Genomic DNA, 22,159 nt, shown 5'->3' with positions numbered 1-22,159 from the left:
TAAGTGAATAGAGAGAAGGTCCTTGCCCTAGTCTCACATCCTATACAAAAGTCTACTCAAAACGGAATATGGATCTAATGTAAATTCCAGAGTTACCCAACTGGTGTTAACCATACAACGGAATATTACGTGGCCAGAAAAAGGAATGGAGTACTGACTGATACATGTTCCAACACTGACAAGCCTTGAGAACATCGTGCTAAGTGAAAGAAGTCAGACACTGAAGGTCACATAATATATGACTCCATTTGTAAAAAATGTCTAGGACTGGCAAATCTGTAAGACAGCAGATTAGTGGTGACCTGGGGCTGCGGTTTGGGGGAGAATGGAGAGTGACTACCAACAGCTACAGGGTTTCCTTGGTGGGTTGAACATATTATAAAATTGACTATGGTGGTGGTTGCACAACTCTGTGAACATACTAAAATCCACTGAATTATAAACTGTAAGTGGGTGAATTGTGTGGCATGTGAATTATATCTCAGCAAAGCTCTTATATAAAACAGTGTGTATATACATAGTAAAGCATTTTCATGAAAATGTAGAACACATATTTTAACGTTTTTTTCTCCCCAGGCATCCACTATTTCCGTTGTTAGCGTTGTTGTTTGAAAAGTGTGAACAGTCTACACAGGGCTCAGAGGGCACGACTTCTGCCAGCTTCGACGTGGACATCGAGAACTTCGTGAGGAAGCAGGAGAAGGAGGGGAAGCCCTTCTTCTGTGAGGATCCAGAAACCGACAACTTGGTAAGTAAGATTCATGGTTTTCATTTTTGTTTCTTCTAAATTTAATCTGTTCAATAAATTGTACATTTCTAATTAGAACTTTGGATTGTCTTTGGTTTTGTTGAAGAGGGGGATTTTCCAATTCTTGAGATCAGCCAGGTCTCCAGCATTCTCCAGTGACCCCTTTCTGTAGTAATCCAACCAGATGGCTTGAGCCTGTGACCTGAGTGGGCCAGGAATTCAGTCCCTCCTGAGTGTTTGGGGTGGTCCTCCAGGATCGTCGTGCCCCCTGCCTGGCTTCCCAGGCAGTGTGTCTGAGCCCAGCTTCAGCTCTCAGCTCTTCCCTGACGGTGGACCCTGGCATTGCTCTGGAGGCCAGCACTGGTGGTGGGTGACAGACTGTGTGAAGACCCGGGGTGGAGGGGGCTGAGACCAGCCCTCACGGCCTCCCTTGGCCTTTCTGTCCGAAGCCAGCCCGGCTCATGAGGGCGCTTCCTCCCAGGTGCATTGCTCCAAAGCGCTGGGTTCTCTGTGTTTTCTGAAGGCAGTGGAGTGTTCCTTGGGGTGACGTCGCTGCAGTGTCCCAGGGGAGCCGTGCCCTTCAGCACTGGCAGCTCTGGTAACCTGTGTCTGGGACGCATTCTTCCACCAGATCCCCGCAGGAGTCGGCCAGCTCTCAGACCACAGCCCGAGGCCCCTCATCAGCAGGGAATGGTTTTCGGAAAACTTCCCTGAATAAACTGCCCTGGTCTTAGGTGTTGTTTTTAACTTCTCGGTGTGTATCCACCCTTACAGCTAGATAGACTTTCTAGATGAGGTCTCTGACTTTGAGTCTGTGTGCTCATCTTGGAAATGGAACCAACAGCGCCCGCCCTCTGGGGATGAAGGCCATGTGTGCTCTCTGCCTCTGGCCCTCCGTGTGCTGCCATCAGTGAGCAGGGAGCAGGACTACCAGCGTGGGCCAGGCTGGCAGGGACCGGGGCCCTCCTGCCCGACGCCCCACACAGGGCCAGCGGGGCTGGTGCGTGGTCATTCTCGGCATCAGCTGGCTGGCTGGCTCATTCCACGGAGATGCATGAACCGCTGCCACCAAGGTCACGGGGGTGGAGCTGAGTTTTAGGCTCTGGGTTCACAGGAAGTGGTGTTTGTGGTACTGGTTCATCACTAGTATCCATGTTATGTACTTCTGGGAGGCAAATTACTCCCAAATTTAGTGCCTTTGTATAAAACTGAAGAACTTTTTAGGAAAGCTGTAAGAGAAAATCTTTAGGATCTGGGGCTAATCTAGGGCCAGGCAGAGAGTTCTTAGACTTGACACCAAAAGCAGAATCCATTGCAAGCAGAGTTGGTAACTTGAACTTCTTCAAAATTAAGAACCACCTGGGATGTAGGTACAGATTCATCCTCGTTTACAGATGAAGGAACAGGAGCAGAGCCAGGGTGAGTCACCCAAGGGGACCGAGGTTGAGCCCGGCAGCTCCCAGACTATGCCTGCCATCTGGGAGGCAGGCCTCCCCCTTTACTCACCAAGTGAGCCTGACACCAAGCCACAGGTCAGCACAGCTGAAGTGCTTGGTGGTTCTGAGACTCTGATGTCTTCCTCCTCCTGGTCCTGGCGGCTCAGGCAGCCGTGTCTGTACAGGAGACTTATGTGGTGATGATGGCTGTTTACCCTCGTGCTCCATGGTTCTTGTCTGAAAGTTTCGATTTTCTTGCTTCTAGATGGTAAAAGCCATCCAGGTTCTGCGTATTCATCTTCTTGAGCTGGAAAAGGTTAATGAACTGTGCAAAGATTTCTGCAGTCGCTATATTGCTTGTCTAAAAACGAAGATGAACAGCGAGACTCTCCTGAGTGGGGAACCTGGCAGCCCATACTCCCCTGTCCAATCCCAGGTATTTACGTCGGGGCTGCATGCCTGCTGGGTCACCACGGTGTCAGCAAGGGTGAAGCATGTGGACATCCAAGGCCACTGGCCCTGTCAAGATGGGGGCGGAGTGGGGGGAGCTGTACTCAGCTGTCCTGCTCTGAGGAGCCTCCTGGTCTCCGAACATGGCCTGTGCTGGGAACACACATGGCCCCTCGGGCCAGAGAAACCGCCCGCCTGGGCTCCATGCTGTGAACCAAGTGGGCCTGAGTCTGCATCCTACCCAGAGCCCAAGGTGGAGCACCAGTCATTTCTTTGTTTCTCATTTTGCAAATGAATGTATTAAATTAATAATTTAATTATTTATTTAATTAATAATTTAATCATTAATAATAATTTAATTTTTTATAAATTTAATAATTTAATTATTTAAATTAAATGTTATGGTAAAGTACACATAACACAAAACTTACCACCTTCACCATTTTAGAGTGCCCATCTCGGGTATTAAGCAGCCTCACATGCTTGTGCAGCCATGCTCACCATCATCTCCAGAACATGTATCTTCCCGGCCTGAAGCCCCGTCCATGAAGCTGGCCCCTCGCCCTCCGTTCCCGGCCTGAGGCCCCGTCCCCATGAAGCTGGCCCCTCGCCCTCCCCGCCCCCAGCCTGAGGCCCCGTCCCCATGAAGCTGGCCCCTCGCCCTCCCCGCCCCCAGCCCCTGCCCCACCATCCTGCTTTATGTCTCTAGGAACTCAACTGATCTAGGCACCTTGTGTGAGGGTAACCATGACGCATTTTTCCTTTTGTGTATTTTACTTAGCATAATGTCCTCAACTTCATCCTTGTTGAAGCACTGTTGTATTTAGCCATTGAAAGTGTGTGGTAACATTTCATTGTGGTTGTCTTTTGCATTAGCCATTAGGGAAATGGCAGCCATCTTTTTCATATGCTTATTTCCATCTGTGTATCCTCTTTGGTAGAATGTCTACTCATGTCTTTTGCCTATTTTCCAACTGGATTTTTAAAAAATTGTTGACCTTTGAACATTCTAGATCCAAGTCCCTCATTAGATATATTGTTTGCCAATATTTTCTCCAAGTCTATAGCTTATCTTGCATCCTCCTACTAGGGTCTTTTGCAGAGCAAACCTTTTAAATTTTGATAAAGTCCTATTTATCAAATCTCCTTTTATGAGTCACACTTTTCAGTGCCAAGTCTAAAAACTCTTTGTCTAACCCTAGATTCCAAAGATTTTTTTCTCTTACTTTTTTTTTCTAAAATTTTTATATTTTACATTTAAACCTGTGACCCATTTTGAGGTTTGTTTTTTTGCCAATGTTTGTCCATTCACTCCAGTGCTGTTTGTTGAAAAGGCTATACTTACTCCATGGAATTACGTGTGCACTATTGTCAAAAATTAGTCGGGTATATTAGTAGGGCCCATTTCTGTGTTCTATGTTATGTGTATCTAGACTGTCTAGTCTTGATTCCTGCTGCTATTCAGTTCAGTTCAGTCACTCAGTCGTGTCCTACTCTTTGCGACCCCATGAACCGCAGCATGCCAGACCTCCCTGTCCATCACCAACACCTGGAGCCTACCCAAACCCATGTCCACTGAGTTGGTGATGCCATCCAACCATCTCATCCTCTGTCGTCCCCTTCTCCTCTTGCCCCCAATCCCTCCCAGCATCAGTGTCTTTTCAAATGAGTCAGCTCTTCGCATCAGGTGGCCAAAGTATTGGAATTGCAGCTTCAATATCAGTCCTTCTGAACACCCAGGACTGATCTCCTTTAGGATGGACTGGTTGGATCTCCTTGCATCCAAGGGACTCTCAAGAGTCTTCTCCAACACCACAGTTCAAAAGCATCAATTCTTTGGTGCTCATCTTTCTTTATAGTCCAACTCTCACATTCATACATGACCACTGGAAAAACCATAGCCTTGACTAGATGGACCCTTGTTGACAAAGTAACGTCTCTGCTTTTTAATATGCTGTCTAGGTTGGTCATAACTTTCCTCCCAAGGAGTAAGCGTCTTTTAATTTCATGGCTGCAATCACCATCTGCAGTGATTTTGGAGCCCAGAAAAATAAAGTCAGCCACTGTTTCCCCATCTATTTGCCATGAAGTGATGGGACCAGATGCCATGATCTTAGTTTTCTGAATGTTGAGCTTTAAGCCAACTTTTTCACTCTCCTCTTTCACTTTCATCAAGAGGCTCTTTAGTTCTTCTTCACTTTCTGCCATAAGGGTGGTGTCATCTGCATATCTGAGGTTATTGATATTTTTCCCAGCCATCTTGATTCCAGCTTGTGCTTCCTCCACCCCAGAGTTTCTCATGATGGACTCTGCATATAAGTTAAATAAGCAGGGTGACAGTATACAGCCTTGACATACTCCTTTTCCTATTTGGAACTATCTGTTGTTCCATGTCCAGTTATATGTGTCTCAAAACTGGGTAGGTTGATTTCTCCTAGTTTATTCTTTCTCAGAATTATTTTTGGTATTCTAGTTCCTTTGCCTTTCCTTATAAATTTTATAATTGTTGTTGTTCAGTTGCTAAGTCGTGTCTGACTCTTTTCGACCCCGTGGAAAAGAACCAGCTCTTATCTCTGCTTTGTCTCTTTTTCTATTCCAGGCTTCCCTGTCCTTCACTATCTCTTGGGGTTTGCTAAAACTCATGTCTGTTGAATCGATGATGCCATCCAACCACCTCAGTCGCCCCCTTCTCCTCCTACCCTCAATATTTCCCAACATCAGGGTCTTTTCTAGTTAGTTGACTCTTTGCATCAGGTGGCCAAAGTGTTGGAACTTCAGCTTCAGTGTCAGACCTTCCAGTGAATATTCAGGGTTGATTTCCTTTAAGATTGACTGGTTTGATCTCCTTGCAGTCCAAGGGACTCTCAAGAATCTTCTCCAGCACCACGGTTTGAAAGCATCAATTCTTTGGCACTCAGCTTTCTTTATGGTCCAACACTCACATCCATATACGACTACAGAAGAAAACATAGCTTTGACTATACAGACCTTTGTCGGCAAAGTGATGTCCCTGCTTTTTAATATGCTGTCTAGGTTTGTCATGGCTTTCCTTTCAAGAAGCAAGTGTCTTTTACTTTTGTGACTGCAGTCACCATCTGCAGTGATTTTGGAGCCCAGGAAAAGTATGTCACTGCTTCTATTTTTCCCCCTTCTATTTGCCATTAAGCGATGGGACAGGAAGCCATGATCTTAATTTTAGTTATCTTTTCTTTGGTACAGTCTTTGGCTAACTTTGGTATTAGGATAATATAAGTTTCATGAAATGAATTGGAGAGTATTCCCTCCTCTTCTGTTTTCTGGAAGAGATATGTAGAACTGGTGTTAATTCTTCTTTAAATGCTTGACAGAATTCTCCAGTGATACTACCTAGGCCTGGAGATTTCTTTTTTGGAAGTTTTAAAATTACTAATTCAGTTTCCTTATTAGTTATAAGGCTATTCAGATTAGCTGTTTCATGCTGCATTTTGCACTTTGCAGATGTCAAATTTATGTGTGTGAGTGTTTACAGTAGTATTCTTTTTTCATCTTTTGATGTCTTTAGGGTCTGTAATGATCTCCCCTGTTTCATTCCCATTATTGGTAATTTGTTTTTCTCTCTCTTTTTTTCTGTCAGTCTTACTAGGGAGTTGTCAGTGTATTGATCTTTGCAAAGAACCAGCTCTTATCTCTGCTTTGTCTCTTTTTCTATTTTCAATTTCATTATTCCTGTTTTCATCTTTATTTTTTCCTTCCTTCTGCTTGCTTTGGTCTAACTTTGCTCCTCTTTTTCTGTGGTCCTGATGTGGGAGCTCAGATGACTGATTTAGGTGGTTTTATATTTATGCAGCAAACCTGATGTAGACTGACCGGAGCTTTTATGTTCAAATAGACGTGATGGCACACAGAGGAATTATCTCTGAAGGATATCCACATAGGCTGTTTAACCCCTCAAATGTCTGGGTGCCTGCCCTGTGCAATCCAGTGCTGGAAGCCAGGTGCAGAGAGCCTGTCCTTTGTCAACTCCCAGGGCAGCCGTCACAGAAAATGGATAAATTAGCCCATTTGGATCTGGCTTCAGATGAGTAGATCCTCCAGTGTGGTGTTACAGACATTTGCATGGCTCTCGCAGTCAGCCAGGCGCAGACCCGGCACCCCACACACCTGAACCCTGGGGGCTCTGGTGTGCTCTGCGCAGTGGGAAGGGCAGGTACAGACTCTGCTGCCCAGGGTGCGCCCCCGCCCTGCCACAGCCCCAGCCTGTGGCATCATCTTCTGAATAGTTGATCTTGTCCAGGAGGCTTTGGCTCTTGGAAAACTCTGAGCTGAGTTGAATGGAAAAGGTGTGTCATGAGATCAGGTAATTTTTGTCTTCCTAATTATATCTCCAGGGCTGTAGGGTGTGTTTAGTATGCTGATGAGGTGAAAGATAATCTTTGGAAGCTAAATTGAAAGTCCTATCTCAGTATTGATCATCATATTTAACAGTCAGTTTTGCATCTCTTGGCTTCCAGACGCGGATGTAGCACATGCCTTGTGAAGACTTGTCATCTGATGATGCTCTTTGCTCGAGTGTCTTTCCTTTATTAATGATGCCTGTATGCCACTTGCTGTGAAGTGTTAACCATGGGTTTTCTGTTTTCTGATAACCTCTCCGCTGTGTGTTTCTGACTTGCAGCAGATTCAGAGTGCCATCACAGGCACTCTCAGCCCCCAAGGCATCGTGGTGCCAGCATCCGCTTTGCAGCAGGGGAATGTCACCATGGCAACAGTGGCAGGTATGACGATAGACAGAGAGACACTTTCCTTGAGCTTTTGCAGAAAAAAGTCCTTCATGTTAGAATGAAGCAGCTCATAACCAACGTTTCTAATTAATGCCAGTTCCCAATACAGGACCACCAGCCTCTAGATCTCTTTGAATGTCTGGTTCTTGTTAATTCTCAGTAACAAATATATTATGCAAATTGTGTTTCCCTGTCAAAGAATATGGGAAGGAATGATTTTATATCGAAGTTGAAAATACATAGCAAAAACCACCTGAAATTTTTAAATAGCACAATTTTTAATTGTCCTCCTAGCAGCACCTGTAAAATCTTAAGTTGTTGTTGAGTTTTTCCAAATTTGCTGGCATATTGAGTGCAACACTTTCACGGCATCATCTTTTAGGATTTGAAATATCTCAGCTGGAATTCCTAAGTCTTATTATTAATTGATGACCAGGGATGAAAATGCAGTCTTAATGTTGGGGTTACCTGTTCTTGATGCACCAAGGAACTGTAGACTCTGTCCTCCTTCCTGTGATGGTTTTTAGTAGATGTTGCACATCAGAACCATCATGAAAAGGGCAAGGGCACTGAAGGAGGGGGTGAAATTGATGCTGAAACCCCCACATGATCGCACAAAAGGAAACCTCCCCAGGAAGGTGAAAGCACATTGGATGAAAGAAATAACTAGAGTAAAAAGAACTGTTATCTCATACCTTTGCCTGAGTCCTTTAAGATGTGCCAGGAAATAGAGGCGAGCCAAGGAAGGGGCTCACGGACTCCCCACCTACCCCAGCCACCCCCCAGCACTGTCTCATGAGGAGCCCTGGCTGCCTTCCGCCCACCCTGGAAGTGATAGGTCAACTAGCAAGGTGCTGGTGACCATCTGAAATGATTTTCAAAGCCCATAAGCCACGACTTTATTCTTCCATAAGTACGCTGAGGCATGGTGTTCACTGCTGAGGCTTGGGGTGATTTAACTTTTCTTATCCTTTCCAGGGGGTACAGTCTATCAGCCTGTCACAGTTGTCACTCCCCAAGGCCAAGTGGTGACACAGGCGTTGTCGCCTGGCACCATTCGGATCCAGAACTCCCAGGTGCGTGCAAGTGGGCGGGGCGGGGCGGGGTGGGCGTGTGTTCACAGCGCAGGGGGAGCATGGGGCGTGTGTTCACAGTGTGGGGTACAGGTGGAGCTGGGCTCAAGCTCTCCCCTCTGCGTGAAGGTCATTGTCCCAGACCTGCTTCCTCAGGTACTCCCCAGTTAGTCTGAATGTCCGTGTTGCCTGTCTTTCACTTTTGTCTGCCTTATTGTTGCAAAGTTCAGAGAAGCCTAAGGAAGGAGGAAAAGGTCACTCAGGACCCCTCCCCACCACGTGGGGCTGTGCAGCTGTCTCCACTGCTGGAGATTGGAGGCTGCGTAGACGCATCCTTCCCAGACCCCTGGAGGTTCACGGCAGACGGCAGGCCTCTAGCTAAGGGTGTGGGGTTGTGCTTGCAGTAGAGACAGGGCTATAAATGCTGTGGTGTGCCCCTCCTTGAAGTCCTCCTGCCCTCTCTGCCTTTGTGATGAAATGAGGCCAGTCTCCTTTCTATTCTAGACACACATGCAGTTGTTTTTTTTTTTTTTTTTTCCCACTTCGCTGGGTTTGCATCAGAAGCAGTGTTTCTGTTATCAGTACTTATTTCAGACCGTTGTTTACATTAGTTCTCTTTGGCCTGCATGGATGTCTTCTACATCCTTGTTGGCCACTTTGAGGCCCAGCCCTAGGCATGTCAACATTTTCCTAACTCAGAAGCAGGTATGAGACGGCCTGGGCAAGGGGCCTGCTGGGCCCACAGGCCCGCAACACGAGGTGGCTTCCCAGGCCCAGCAGCGGGGAGGGTGGGGCTAGGCCCCCTAGCACCCTTCCTCCACCGCCCCGCCCCGAGCCTGCTTTCCCTGAAGTTTTCCGTTTACAACAGCTCTGAACATAGAGCTGGCTTGCAGAGCATTTCCTAGCATAATAGTGAAGAATTAGAGGAAGAGCACTCGTAAATCACATGCTTATTTGTTTTGTAGAGGTTCATTCTTGCTGTCATTTGAGGGAGAATATGACTCAATTTTCCTCTAGTTTACAGAGCAGACGTGCAGAGCGTGGGTTAGGTCAGTGGAGCCCCTTCTTAACATGCAGCATGGCTGACGAGCGAGCCCCCTCTGCCCTGGTCCTGGCCAGCCCCAACCCCCGCCAAGTCCCAGCTGTCTGTCACTTCCAGGGCAGCAGGGCTGGGAGCAGAGAAACAAGCCCCGTGGGATTTTTCACAGAAGAGTAAATAGATTTGATGGGGGCCCTGGTGGGGTGTTCTGGGAGTAATAAAACCTGTAAATTTGTGTATATGGTCCTACCAGAACTATTTGGGCTGCTCTGTGCCGGGCACTGCCAAGGACCTTGCATCCTTGAGTCTGGGACATTTCCCTGAACTCTCTGTGACACCTCCACCCCCATGCACATCCTGTCCTCCCGGAGCCCTTACTAACTGGACACGCGACCTGCTAAGCGGAGTCTACTGATTTTTCTGTTTTGTTGTCTTTGTGTTCCCACTGTCCACTTTTTATCTACATTCTGAGAAGTTTCCTTTTATCTTCCGACCCATCTATTAAGTTTAAAATACTAAGTGTAGTTTTAGTTTCTAAGACTCTTCTTAGCCCTCTGTGATTTTTTTTTTTTTTTTAAATCACATCCGTGAAGGTCCCCTGTCCATTTCCTCTGCATCAAACCTTGTTCATTGCTTTGGTATTTGTGGTTTGTGATAGAGGCTTTCAGGTGTCTGGGGAGAGTTGACTTCTTCACAGTATAAATGTGAATGCTATCTGCTGCTTGTCAGGCTGTGGGCCGTGGCAGCTGGCTCTTCTGTGGCCTGACCTCCAAATTCTGCCCTCCTCCTTGTGTAGTTTTGCTAGAGCAGACTTAGATTTCTTGCTTGGGGAAGGGGCAGGAGTGGGTGGGGGTCTCGCACTTCTGTGCAAAGCTTCCTCAGCCTCTTTCTAGCCTTGGCCCCCCTCCTCCTGCTCTCCAGCTGTGCTCAGGCTGCAGCCTCTGTTTTGTTTCTCTGGGAAGATGCCCCAAGTCCCTGCAGGGCTGGGGCCAATTGGACATGTGCTGAGAATGATGGGGGTGGTGGGGGCCTCACTCCTTAAGTTTTCACCCAGGTTCCTAGGCTTCTAAATCCCCGTGCCACGTGCAGGCCCAGGCAGTGCTGGAGGGCAGCGGGCTGGGCGTGCTGGCCCCCTCGCAGGCCCTCAGCCTAGTTGCCTCCCCAGACCCTCTTGGTGGTGTCCGTGAAGTCGAGACACAGCCAGCTGTCTCTTGCCCTGTTCATGAAGCCACACGTGCTTTCACCCTGAACAAGAAAAGCAACACCAAAATGGAGCCCCACGTCAGATGTCATGAAGAAGGCCGTAAATGAGGCAGGCACACCTCAGGCTCCATTCCAGCCCCAGTGGAACTAGTTTTAAGAGTTTGTTTTCCATGTGCACACACACATGAGTGTACAGGCAATGCTTCATACTACCCAGTCCTTCAGTAAAAACACACATGCATCCCAGAAAGTAGTCATGCTCATGGTAGTAATCTTGAGTTTTCAGAAATTTTAGATACAGTTAATGGTTGTAATGTCTCCTTTAAGTCATAAATTCTGTTTAAATGTTGACGTTCATTTATCCAAAATGATATAAATCCGGAGGAAGTACAGGTAATATAGTGAAAATATATTTTACTCTCCAAAATGAACCTCCAAATCCTATAAACTATGTTAGTGACTATGTGATACTGAAACTGACCTGCAGAAGCTACTGCACATTTATGTATAAGGTTTGCCTCATCCATAAGTTCTAAGTTAAAGCACAGATCCCAGTGGCACGGCCCTGCTGTGCAAGTGTGGAGGATGCCACGTGGGCCGTGGTTTTGTCCCTGGTCGGGGTGGTGAACACCATGGCCCCGTGTCTCTGCAGCAGCTGGGAGTGAGGTGCCGCCCAGGGCGGGCACAGGGCCCCAGGCTCTCTCCCCGTGTTTATGTGGCAGGACCCCTGTCTGAGGGGTGTTAGACATGCATCCTTTTCCTTCCAAGATGGAGTGAACAGGCATCTTGTACTCTGCCTGTAAGGTAAGGGAGGCCGTGTCTCAAGTGGCTGTGGGGCCGTCTGGGCTGAGGTCGCCGGGCCCTCCAGCCCCTCTGCCCACACTTCCTGTTCTCCTGGCCTGGCTCCTCTAGTTAGTGGCACTTCTGGCTTCCCTGTCCTTTCTCATTGGCTGCTTTTAGGCTAGGAAATGAGCTGTTGTCACGTCTGTTGCTAGGGGCAGCGAGATGAGGACAGGTGTGCACAAGAAGGGGCTCACCTGTCTGCAGAGCGGGTGACTCGGCTGACTTCTCAGTGCCCGTCCCACCTGCCTCACTCGCTATAGCTGAGACACGAGTGTAAATGGTTACAATGCAGGGACCAAATCCTCAGAAAGTTAACCCATACAGAATCCAACTGTTTGTGCCTGTACTATAAATAAGTTGTTTACCCAGAAGAGCCTTGGCTGTTCTCACCACCTGCAGTCATAAGCCAGTTGGATATGCCATCACGTTCTGTGCTGTCTAACGTCATTTTCAATTGTTTAAAAGCTTCAGTTACAGTTAAACCAAGATCTCAGCATCTTGCATCAAGATGACGGCTCATCTAAGAACAAGAGAGGGGTCCTGCCGAAGCACGCCACCAACGTGATGCGGTCCTGGCTCTTTCAGCACATCGGGGTGAGAACAGACGTGACTGCCCCGTTAGCACGACTTCGAGATGCTTTCTTTCTGCTTATTGTCTAGGAAGCATTGACTTACATGGGCTGGTAGGCCAGTTTTTAAGAATCGGTGTTTTGTTAACTGTCCGTAGTGCATAGACCGTGAGACAGGAGGGCGGGCTACCCAGAATTGGAGGAAAGGCTTCAGGAAACTGAAATCAACCAGGGATACCACTAGTGAGAGGGAATGAGTTCAGCTGATACTAACAGTGCCTGGGCTTCAGAGAAATTGCCTGTGGAACATACCAGGGGGGAGGTGAGGCTGATTAGAGAAGCGGGCAGAGAAATGGTGCTTTCAGGCAAAACCTTGCAAAATGGTTATGTTTTATATATGTTATGGGCTTCCCTGGTGGCTCAGACTGTAAAGAATCTGCCTGCAATGTGGGAGACCCAGGTTCGATCGCTGGGTTGGGAAGATCCCCTGGAGAAGAGAATGGCAACCTATTCCAGTATTCTTGCTTGGAGAATTCCATGGGCAGAGTTACAGTCCATGGGGTCACAAAGAGTCAGACATGACTGAGCAACTAACACTTTCAACACTTTATGTATGTTGGATTTGAAAGGGAGGTGAGGAGTTGAGCTTGTGGGCAGAGTGGTCGGCAGATGGGCTATTGACTGTGAAGTGGAGCTAGGTCTGTTGATTTCATGGGAAGACTTGTTCATGACCCACCCAAGCTCCAGTCCTCACGCCCCTGACTCAGGAGAGGGGGTGACCCCGAGTAGTTTTCAGGGGTGACAGTGGTATAGCTGCTGGGTTGGGAAGGACAGGCTGACCTTCAGGGGGAGGGGGCGGTGGAAGGGGGTAGAGGTAGGAAAGTGCTCACCCATTGAGTTACAGCCTGTCCAGGTGGAGGAGGGGGGCGGGGGCTTGTTGGCAGATTCAGAGGCTGCCTCTGGCATCCAGAGGGGCGGGAGGCCAGGAAGTCCGGCAGGAAGCCCCTCTCCATCAGGCATGTCCATCCACGAGGTTTTCCTTCCACAGTCCTGCCCGGGGCTGCTCCTGAGCTGAGCCGGTGGGCCCAGACCTGCCCCTTGGCATCACGACCATCATCACCCCCTGCAGCCGCATCCTCTGTGCCCGCCTCCTTGCCTCTGCCCGGTGCACCGTGGTGCCCTCAGGTCTCCACAGTCCTTTCCCCCCAGAGGTGCCCGCCGCCTGGGCTAAGGCCAAGGTTGTTCCTTGGCATCTTCTTTGTCCTCCCTCGACTGGGAGCCCCAAGGCCAGCGCCCGATTGTCGCCTCGTGTCCCCCTGGGGCTTGGCCCTGGTCACTGCTAAGCCTCTTACCTCTGCCTGGAGTCAGGCTCTGCACGCTGGGCCCCGGCGGGAGGTGGCAGCTCACGCACACATGTGGAAGGAGAACACTGTTGTCTGCCGCAGTACAGCCTCATCTGGAGGTTGGTCCTAGAGAGAGTCAGAAGGAAATGGAGATTTCATGGCTAGAATGTCACAGTGATGTTCATTATAATAATGGGGAATGAGGTGGTGTGTGAATCAGGACCCATGGATTTGATGGAAGGTCGTGCAACTAGTTAACACAATGAACGAGGGCCCAAAGCACTAGGAAGCTTAGGTACCTGGTGAGAAAGCAGATCGTACGTGTTTCTAAATGTACTGTGATTATTACAGCTAGTGAATATGTCTATGATATAGTGATTGGACTATTACACACGTAATGGAATTAAGTTTTTTCCTATTGTTTCCTTTAATGTATTAATCATTTCTAAAATAGACCTTGCTCATAGGCTCATTTTAAAATGCCAATTTTTTTCCCGTGTAAACATTTTCTATGTCTTCTTGCCCTGTTTCCTGTAAATATTATCCTCCCTTTGTGGTTTTCCTCACACTCTAGGCAGAAGTTGTTACTTTTGTTTTTTTCCTGGTTTGTGTACTTGCTTCCTGTCACCTTTTTATTTTATGAGCTTTTTAGACGACAAGAACAATATTTCTGTTCCCATCCCAGAAGCTCTCATTTGGCTCTGTGTGTGCGCCTCTGTGGAATGAAAGTGAGTTACTGTCAGTGTGAGGCATTGGAGCACAGCTGAGATGAATCTGCTGCTGTTCCGTTGTCCCCAAGACACACGGTGACTTTCCCAGCACAGGATGCTCACTTAAGAACTGAAACACACTCCCACCTCCTCCTTTATTGGTGCTGCCCACTCTCTGGGGTCCTGGTCGGTGCAAAATGAGGGACTTGAGTGCATGTAGGTTTCAGAGGAGATGTCTCTTTGGTCCCCCATGCGGAGGATAGTCACCTCTGGACACGTTATTCCTGTAGATAGAAACTACCTTCCTTTGGTGCTTCTGTGAATTTTGACAGAAGCACATCACACTTGTCAGATGTTGCGATTTCTGCGAGTTGAAGGTTTGTGGCAGCTCAGCGTGCATCAGATCTGCCGGCACTGTTCCTGCGGCATGTGCTCACTCTGTGTCTCTGGGTCATGTTTCGGTCATTCTCGCAATATTTATTTCAAACTCTTTCGTCATTACTGTATTTGTTACGATGATCTGTGCTCAGTCATTTTTGATGTGACTATTGTGAAAAGATCATGACTTGCTGACGACTCAGATGATAATTATTTTTAGCAATAAAGTTTCTTTTAATTAAGGTGTGTACTTTTTTTGGACAAAAATGCTTATTACACACTTATTGGACTACAGTATAGTGTAAACACAACTTATATACCTTTTTGGAAGCAGAACAATTTGTGACGCACTTTGTTGCAATATTCAGTTTAATGAGGTAGTGTGGGACTGAACCTGCAGTATTTCCCAGATGTGTCTGCATTTACGTCTGGTTTAATTCTGTTTTTTCTAAGTGACATATCTCAGTCATCCATGAAAGAAAGAAGAAATAGCAGACACACCTTCCCCAGCCCCCAGCTGAGTTCTCTGCCGACAGCACTCATTAGCCTAGCAGATGCTGTAAGGTGACCACAGTGCATCCCCGTCCAGTTCATGCTCATAGTTCCCATGACAGAACGTGTCACCTGGACGTGATGGCCTGGGGCAGCCTGTCCAGGCCGCTTCCTGCTGCCTCCTGTCCCACCAGCCCAGGATGGGGAGGGTGTGCCCTGCCCTGCTCGGGCTCCTCGTCTGTGAGTGTGCAGAAGCAGTGGATTCCTGTGTAGGATGTGCACGGGTGATCACATTATCTGTCGTGCTGTGCGTCAAAACACAGCCATTTATCTGCTTTAAATGGATACAGTTTATGGTTCTGAAATGACACCTGTGAAGCTGATAGAAAAACCATAAGTTGTATCGGGTGTTTAGAGAGCACCTCTGGGCAGAGCCCCCAGAGTCCCTCCACTTCCAATGCTCTTACCTTCATCTCTTCCCTTCCCCGTGGCCTTTGAGCCAGACTCCCGTCTGGACGACACCTCTGCCTGGGCTTCCACCAGCTGCTGCAACACCTGTGTTCTTGGGCAGCTGGGAGAAAGGCTTCATTCTGTTTCAGGCATTTCTGGGAAAAAATATAAGACTAAAGTTAAGTTTTAGCTAAAAGCACTGTTCACACCAGTTTTTACTAACAATTATTTGTGTGCTTCTGTTTTACCAGGATGGTCTTGAGTTCCGTTTTAAAAACTAAAGTTCACAGTGACACTCCTTTTTATTTTCAGCATCCGTACCCGACGGAAGATGAGAAAAAACAGATTGCTGCTCAGACAAACTTGACACTACTCCAAGTTAACAACTGGTAAGATGCACCCACTTTCTGAAACTGTGCTGTCAACAGCACACCTGCAAATCCTGACACCAGTGAATATTACAGTTTGGGTGAATTACACGAGCATTCCTCTGTTACCAGAGCCTGGAATTGGCGGCAGGACACTTAAGCATAAATCTCACACACTTTCACCTAAGTTTTGTGACCGATGCCCAGGGACTTTTCCCTGTGATCTACTCGCTCAATCAAAAATGCGTTTCTCCAGGGCCTCCCCCCGAACCCCCCTTAAACCATGATGTTTTGTGGACGAGTTTCCCTGGGCCGTGGACAGCTGAGGTGAGTTCACCTGATCACTGGTGGCCCCCACCCCGCTCCCTCCTTTTGAGACCCTGTATCCTTTCAACAGTGATGTGGGGAGGCAGCCCCCCAGCTGGCCGGCCACAGTGGTCCTGCCCCACAGCAGGCCCAAGGGGCCCTGAGAAGGAAACGTGTACTTTAGAGAGGAAGCAGCCTGTTGTGGCTCTGGTGTCACGTGCCACTGTGGACACTTGGACCCTGACCGTGTGTTTCCCTTAAATTAGAGGCAGTGATGTCACCAAGTGGCACTGGGGTCTAAATGTGCACTTGCATCGTGCTTTCTGTTGTTGGCCTCATTTTTTACTTATTATTTTACGTATCATTCAGACGTAGGAAATGATTTCAGCTTAATAACATTGGCATGCATAAAAGGAGACACAGTGTCTACCACTTGTAAGCATTGTTATATTTTCATTTTAACTGTTTAAATTTGAAGGTCAGGTTGATTCCAATATAAACAATAAAAATTTTCCATTTTGTGCAGTTATACATGCCGGAGGTATGCTTTGGCACTGCATTAAGTATTTCTACTATCTTGCCTTTGAGCTATTGTTTTTGACTTAAGTGGCAATTATAAGCCATGGTGTTTGGATTATTTCCTGTTGGATCTTTTAAACAGAGTGTTAACAAGAGTTGAAAGGTTTTGAATGTTTTGTTGCTGTGAGTTTTGTCGCATCTTTTTCTGTCATAGTCTCCATTGTCTTCACGGCGTCCCGTTTAGAAGCTGTGTTTTGGTTCAGTGACTGACGGATGGGTGAGGGACGGAGGACAGAGCGATGTCTCTGGATGTGCTGATGGTGGCTTGTCAGCCCCTTCACCTGTGGGCCCCTGCCATTCCTAACTTGCTCCTCTGTGCTATTAACAGAATTGTCTTTTCTAGAAGGTTTGACCTCAGCTTTTCATTTTAAAATTAGTAACAATTTAATACGTGTCTTTTATAAATTCTAAAATTTCTGAAGTCTTCTTGTGGCTATTTTTAACCTTTTGTGACTTTCTTTCTTTTTACATTTGCAAAAATTGTATTTTGGAGTGAATTTGGGCACACCCATCATTAGCTCATGCCTGTACCTCGTAGCAGCTTTGACAGAGAAGGACAGACAGAGATGGCAGCGGGCTTCCCTCCCAGGTCATGCTGGGGTCTGTGGTGCACCAAGGGGCTGTTGTGACCCTTCAGTCCGCTCACACTCAGCCGCAGGGACCAGAGATGGTCTCTGAATGAAGCTCTGTGGTGTCAGCCTGTTCATGTCTATCATTAGAATATGTCCTCGGGCAATTGGAGATGTTTTTGAATGTTAGTATTTCACAGTTAGGCAGCCTCAGAGCTGGACATCTGTCCACACTCAGGGCCTGACCGGCCGGGCTCTCCGAGACGCACCGCCTGCGGGCCGCGGACATCGGAGGCTGCAGGGTGCCTGGTTCTGCTGCTCTAACCTGCCGCTTCCTTAGAGAAGGGCATGTCACATCCCCAGTTTGAACAGCGTCATCTGTGTCATGAATACCCAATTCACAGACGTGGATAAATCAGAGTGGAGAAAAGACATTGTGGGACAGTCTGTCTTTATGCAAGTGAATTACTTTAAAAAACAGCCCTGTTCTCTGGAAGTTTAGATGAGCTGCTTGGTGTTATTCTTAAGCCCTTCTTACAGCAGGGAATACGTGGTCACATTCATGTGGTTTGTGAAGCAAACCTGGCCTGTCGTTGAGGCCACGGGGCCCTTGGAAAGGCCATTTTGACATGAGTATTTCCTTCACGCAGGTTCATCAACGCGAGAAGACGAATCCTACAGCCAATGTTGGATTCTAGTTGCTCAGAAACTCCAAAAACAAAGAAAAAAACTGCTCAGAACAGACCCGTCCAGAGGTTTTGGCCCGACTCCATCGCCTCGGGAGCAGCACAGCCAGCTGCCAGTGAGCTGACTGTGTCTGAAGGTGGGCACCGGGCTGGGCGACCCCGTCTTGCGGGTGCGGGTGAGGCGGTAAGCCGAGGGCACACAACAGTCTTGCTGCATCTGACCGTGAGGACAGTGCTGGTCCAGGTGCCTGGGAGAGCGGGGTGCGCGGCCAGACCCCCAAGGTCACCCCCGCCTCTTTCTGCCCCTCCTGCGTCAGTGCAGGGGGTGTGTGTGTCATGTGCCCACCGCCTGGTATTTCACCCTCTGTGTCCCCTCAGGCTTCATCCTGCTGTGCGGTTTCCTGGCGCAGAGCCTTCACGGCCCAGCGCCTCTCGTCCATGTCCCGCTCGCGGGTACCTGGCAGTCCCCACTCCCCCGCTGTTGGGCTGGAGCACAAGGAGCGTGTGTCCCAGGCATTCACTTTCCCTTGCAGACGGGCCTGCCGTCCTCTGGCCTCCGTCTCCCCACGCTTGCCTGTCCTCTGTGGCCTCTCCCCTGTGTCCTGGGTCCCTTGTCCTCGGTGTGACACTTGCGTTCCACCCCAGGCGTCTGTCCCCTTTACCATCCTGACCCTCAGACCCTCTCTAGACAGAGAGCTGAGCTTTGCAGGGTCTGGGACGATCTTAGAGACAGTCCTTAAATCCCTGTGGATGGTCCCAGAAACACAGTCGGGGGTCTCTGAACCCCGATGGCCTGGTGACGCCGCCTTGTGCCGCAGGAGCCGTCGTGACCATCACCGCGCCCGTGAGCATGAACGTGGACAGCCTGCAGTCCCTGTCGTCGGACGGGGCCACGCTGGCGGTGCAGCAGGTGATGATGGCCGAGCAGAGCGAGGACGACTCAGTGGACAGCACGGGGGATGGCGGGGCGGCGCTGGCGCCCGGCCACCTGGGCGGGCTGGTCCTGGAGAACAGCGACTCCCTGCAGTAGGCCCGCCGCCCGGCCCCACTTTTTATAGTTTGCACAGCAAACATTTTACACAGTTTTATTTCTAATATGTTTTATATGTAGGCATAGAAGAGTGCACTTTTGTATTTCATAGTAAGCTTCCAGGGCGTCTTTGCCGGTGCAGCGACTTCTTCTTTCAAGGTGTGTGTGTGCGTGTGCGTGTGTGTGCGTGTGTGTGTGTGTGCGTGTGTGTGTGTGTTTTTAAGGAGATTCTTTAAAGGTTTAACGCTAAAAATGTGATGAATGACAAACACCTCCCCTCTGCCCCATGAGCCCCTAATTAGATTAAGGACTAGTGCTGCCATTTTCTGAACAATTATGCAGTTTTAATTTCGTTCTGTGGTTAAGGCAGGTCTCAGGGGGCTGGTTTACTTGTCAGCCCCGGGATTAGGAAGAAGCCTCTGCACCTGGAGACCGCCCGTGCGAGGCGGACGACAGCACAATAAACCGCGTGTGACCTGTGGTGAATGTTTGGCGACTCAAATGTGGTTCCGTTCTCATGTTCCGTGAGCCTGTGTCCTTTGCTATATATGAAAAGAAACTCCTATTTTTACCTTGCTGGAATTATTGGATAAAAAGCTATTTTTATAAATTCCTTATGAATTGGATTATGACTATGTCAAGGGTAAATTCTAGAGGAGAAACAGTACACGCTTATTGACTAGCTCAATTTGGAATGTTCTGAATTGGCCAAATTTGATGAACCTGCCCCCAGTTAGCTAGCAGTCTGGTTCTCTGCTCTCCCAGGGTAGTAATTCACATTTTCTACTATAAAAGAAACATCTATTTAATGAAATTTTGATATCTTCAAATTTTAGTCAATATATTGCTTAGATTGCAATTTACACTTGATCTAAATGTTCATCTCAAGGTATTTACTCAGTAGGGCTTAGGTAAGTTAAGAAGTGGTAGCCAGTGGTCAGTTTAAAGCTTTTGCTGACTATTTCCGTCTAATTTAAGTTTGACCACGGTTAAGTGGTGATGTGCCATGTTAGCTGGGCGTTGTCTTAGGAGCTTTTGGTCAGCGTATGTTATGCATAGAACGTGTGTTATATACTACTACCAAGCGTCCATCCTGTTGGCTCAGGGCAGGCAAAGAGCAGACCCTCGGCTTTGTTACACGGTTAGTGCGTGTCCACTGCAGGACGGACAGGAACCAGCAGGGCCTGGAGGTGGGGCGGCGGCTCGTCATCACTCGGTCGGTGGTTCTTCCCCTGACTTGATCACATCACGTCTGGATAACGGTGGGACTTTGGCTCCTGGTGACCAGACGGACCACAGAGCAGACTGGGTTTGTTTCCCTGGGTTTGGATTTGCATCCGCCTGTTTCCTTTCAAGTGAGGCTTTTTCTCAGCGAGGAAACAGGACCTGGTTTCACAGAAGATGTCTCTGCGTCACCATCAGTGGGACACCTGAAGCCCTGAAGGACAGTCTAATGGTCGTCAGTTCCTGAAAAGCAGCAACAGTGATTGGTTGTGGACCAAGGCTACCCAGGGGTGTTTTGAGCAAGTGCAGAATTTTTTTCTGGAACTGACTTTTTCTTCCCAAATTATTAATAATTAAAGTTAGTCATAGGAGAGTACTTCCTGGATAACTTAGAAGGAAGCAAGAAATACAGAGGAATTTCTTTTAAAATATTTCAAGAGATTTAAAAGAAAAACTTGACTCTCTTTTGGGGGAGAAAATAACATTTTAAAGCAGCTATTGTGTTCCTTTTAAACAATTTTATATATTTTAAGTCACATCTTTTAAACTATACCAGTTTGAAAGATTGTTTTAAGTCCAACAAAGTTAGGATTTAAGACGAGACGCTGTGGAAGCTGGCCAGCCACCTCCTCCCTCCCTCACCTCCCTCCGTCCCTCTGACCTCAGGTTCAGGTTGGTGACCACCACCTGTGGTCACTCCAGGTCAGTTTCCCCAAGCAGAAATCCTGTTCCCTGGAGCCGGGGACATGGGGCCACATCAGGGCCGTGTTGGGGTCCGGCAGTCGGTGCCTGGGGTCGCAGTCCCTGCTCCCTGCAGCTGAAGTCTGCATCCTGGTCCCTATATTCAGAGGACTAGGATAAAGATCATTCGAGAATGGGCTCCATGCATGCACCTGGGCTCCATGCTGCTCTTCTCATGAGTAACTAATGGGATCTTAACCCAACAGGCAGACTATTTTGGTTCATAAGCCACTGTCTGGGGCATTGGTAGTTAGCTGGCACCTAATAAAGACCCATTTCCCAGCCCCTGGGGTTTTTAGAGCATTTGAGAGAGCACAACCCTGCTGAGCTCTCATCTTAAAGGAATTTGCTCTTGTTAAATTCCTTTCCCTGAAGGATGGTTTTGACTGTGTCTTGCAACCCAGGTTGAGAGTGTCGTGTTACCTGCTGCTCAGCTCTTGAGCGGGTAGCAGATGGCTGGGCCATGTCTAGCCACACTCCAGCTGCCGCAGTAACACAGCTTTCATGTTCTGATTCCAGAAATAAAGCAGTCCAGCGTGCAACCTAAGGTGGGCCACGGCCCCAGCTCGCTCAAAGACCACAGGGCCCTGATGCTGGAGCCACTGTGGCCTGGGTCCCAGGGTCTTCTCCACATAACCTGCCCACGACCTGACCTGACTCTTACCAGGGTGAGAAAGTGGGGGAGCACCTTTTCTTTCAGACAAGCTCAGACATCCTGGGAAGGTGAGAACAGCCCGCCTCTGGTAGTTAGGGACAGGAAAAAACCCCTGCCACCCTCCCCTAATTTAGTTCTGTCTGGTCTGTGAACTGACAATCTTTAAATGTGAATGCTGTAACAATGTTTTCTTGGATTGTTGTCTTTGAAAGGGATTTTTGTGAAGCAACTGATTTATCAAAGCAAAAAAATTAAAAACAGAAACATGCTTCATGGACGTTTTATTTTCTAAAACTCATGTCACCACAGATGCTTTTCCATTTTAAGGACAACATTCAGATGTTGACATGTTTGCTGGTGACACTTGGGGTTTGTCATGACCCCCAGAGATTCTAATAAATTAGGATTGCACCACCCTGGAGCACTCAGGCCCATTTGCATCTTCGAGTGTTTTCTGAGTTTCTTGAGGTAGTCACTGGTCTTCCAGGAAAAAAAAATGGAAAGCTT

The 22,159-nt window shown here is 48.1% G+C and overlaps 1 protein-coding gene across 3 annotated transcripts in view; it reads left to right on the top strand.

Moving 5' to 3' along the window:
- PKNOX1 (PBX/knotted 1 homeobox 1) overlaps positions 1-21,920 on the top strand; it is a 44,667-nt gene extending 22,747 nt beyond the window's left edge. For 2 of the 3 annotated variants that reach the window (XM_043874376.1, XM_043874377.1), the window contains exons 5-12: positions 577-748; positions 2,450-2,620; positions 7,289-7,388; positions 8,373-8,470; positions 12,018-12,146; positions 15,807-15,883; positions 17,967-18,139; positions 18,821-21,920. In XM_043874376.1, the coding sequence (XP_043730311.1) occupies positions 577-748; positions 2,450-2,620; positions 7,289-7,388; positions 8,373-8,470; positions 12,018-12,146; positions 15,807-15,883; positions 17,967-18,139; positions 18,821-19,032 (1,132 nt within the window). In that variant the 3' untranslated portion in view covers positions 19,033-21,920. The remainder of the gene's footprint in view (positions 1-576; positions 749-2,449; positions 2,621-7,288; positions 7,389-8,372; positions 8,471-12,017; positions 12,147-15,806; positions 15,884-17,966; positions 18,140-18,820) is intronic. The other variant, XM_043874378.1, reaches the window with a different exon arrangement.
- The last annotated feature ends 239 nt before the right edge of the window (positions 21,921-22,159 follow it).

The sequence above is a fragment of the Cervus elaphus genome, chromosome 19 (genome assembly GCF_910594005.1).
Source record: "Cervus elaphus chromosome 19, mCerEla1.1, whole genome shotgun sequence".
Taxonomy (NCBI): Eukaryota; Metazoa; Chordata; class Mammalia; order Artiodactyla; family Cervidae; genus Cervus; species Cervus elaphus.
Note: the sequence above shows the minus strand (reverse complement) of the source record. Positions and strands in the feature narration are given on the sequence as shown.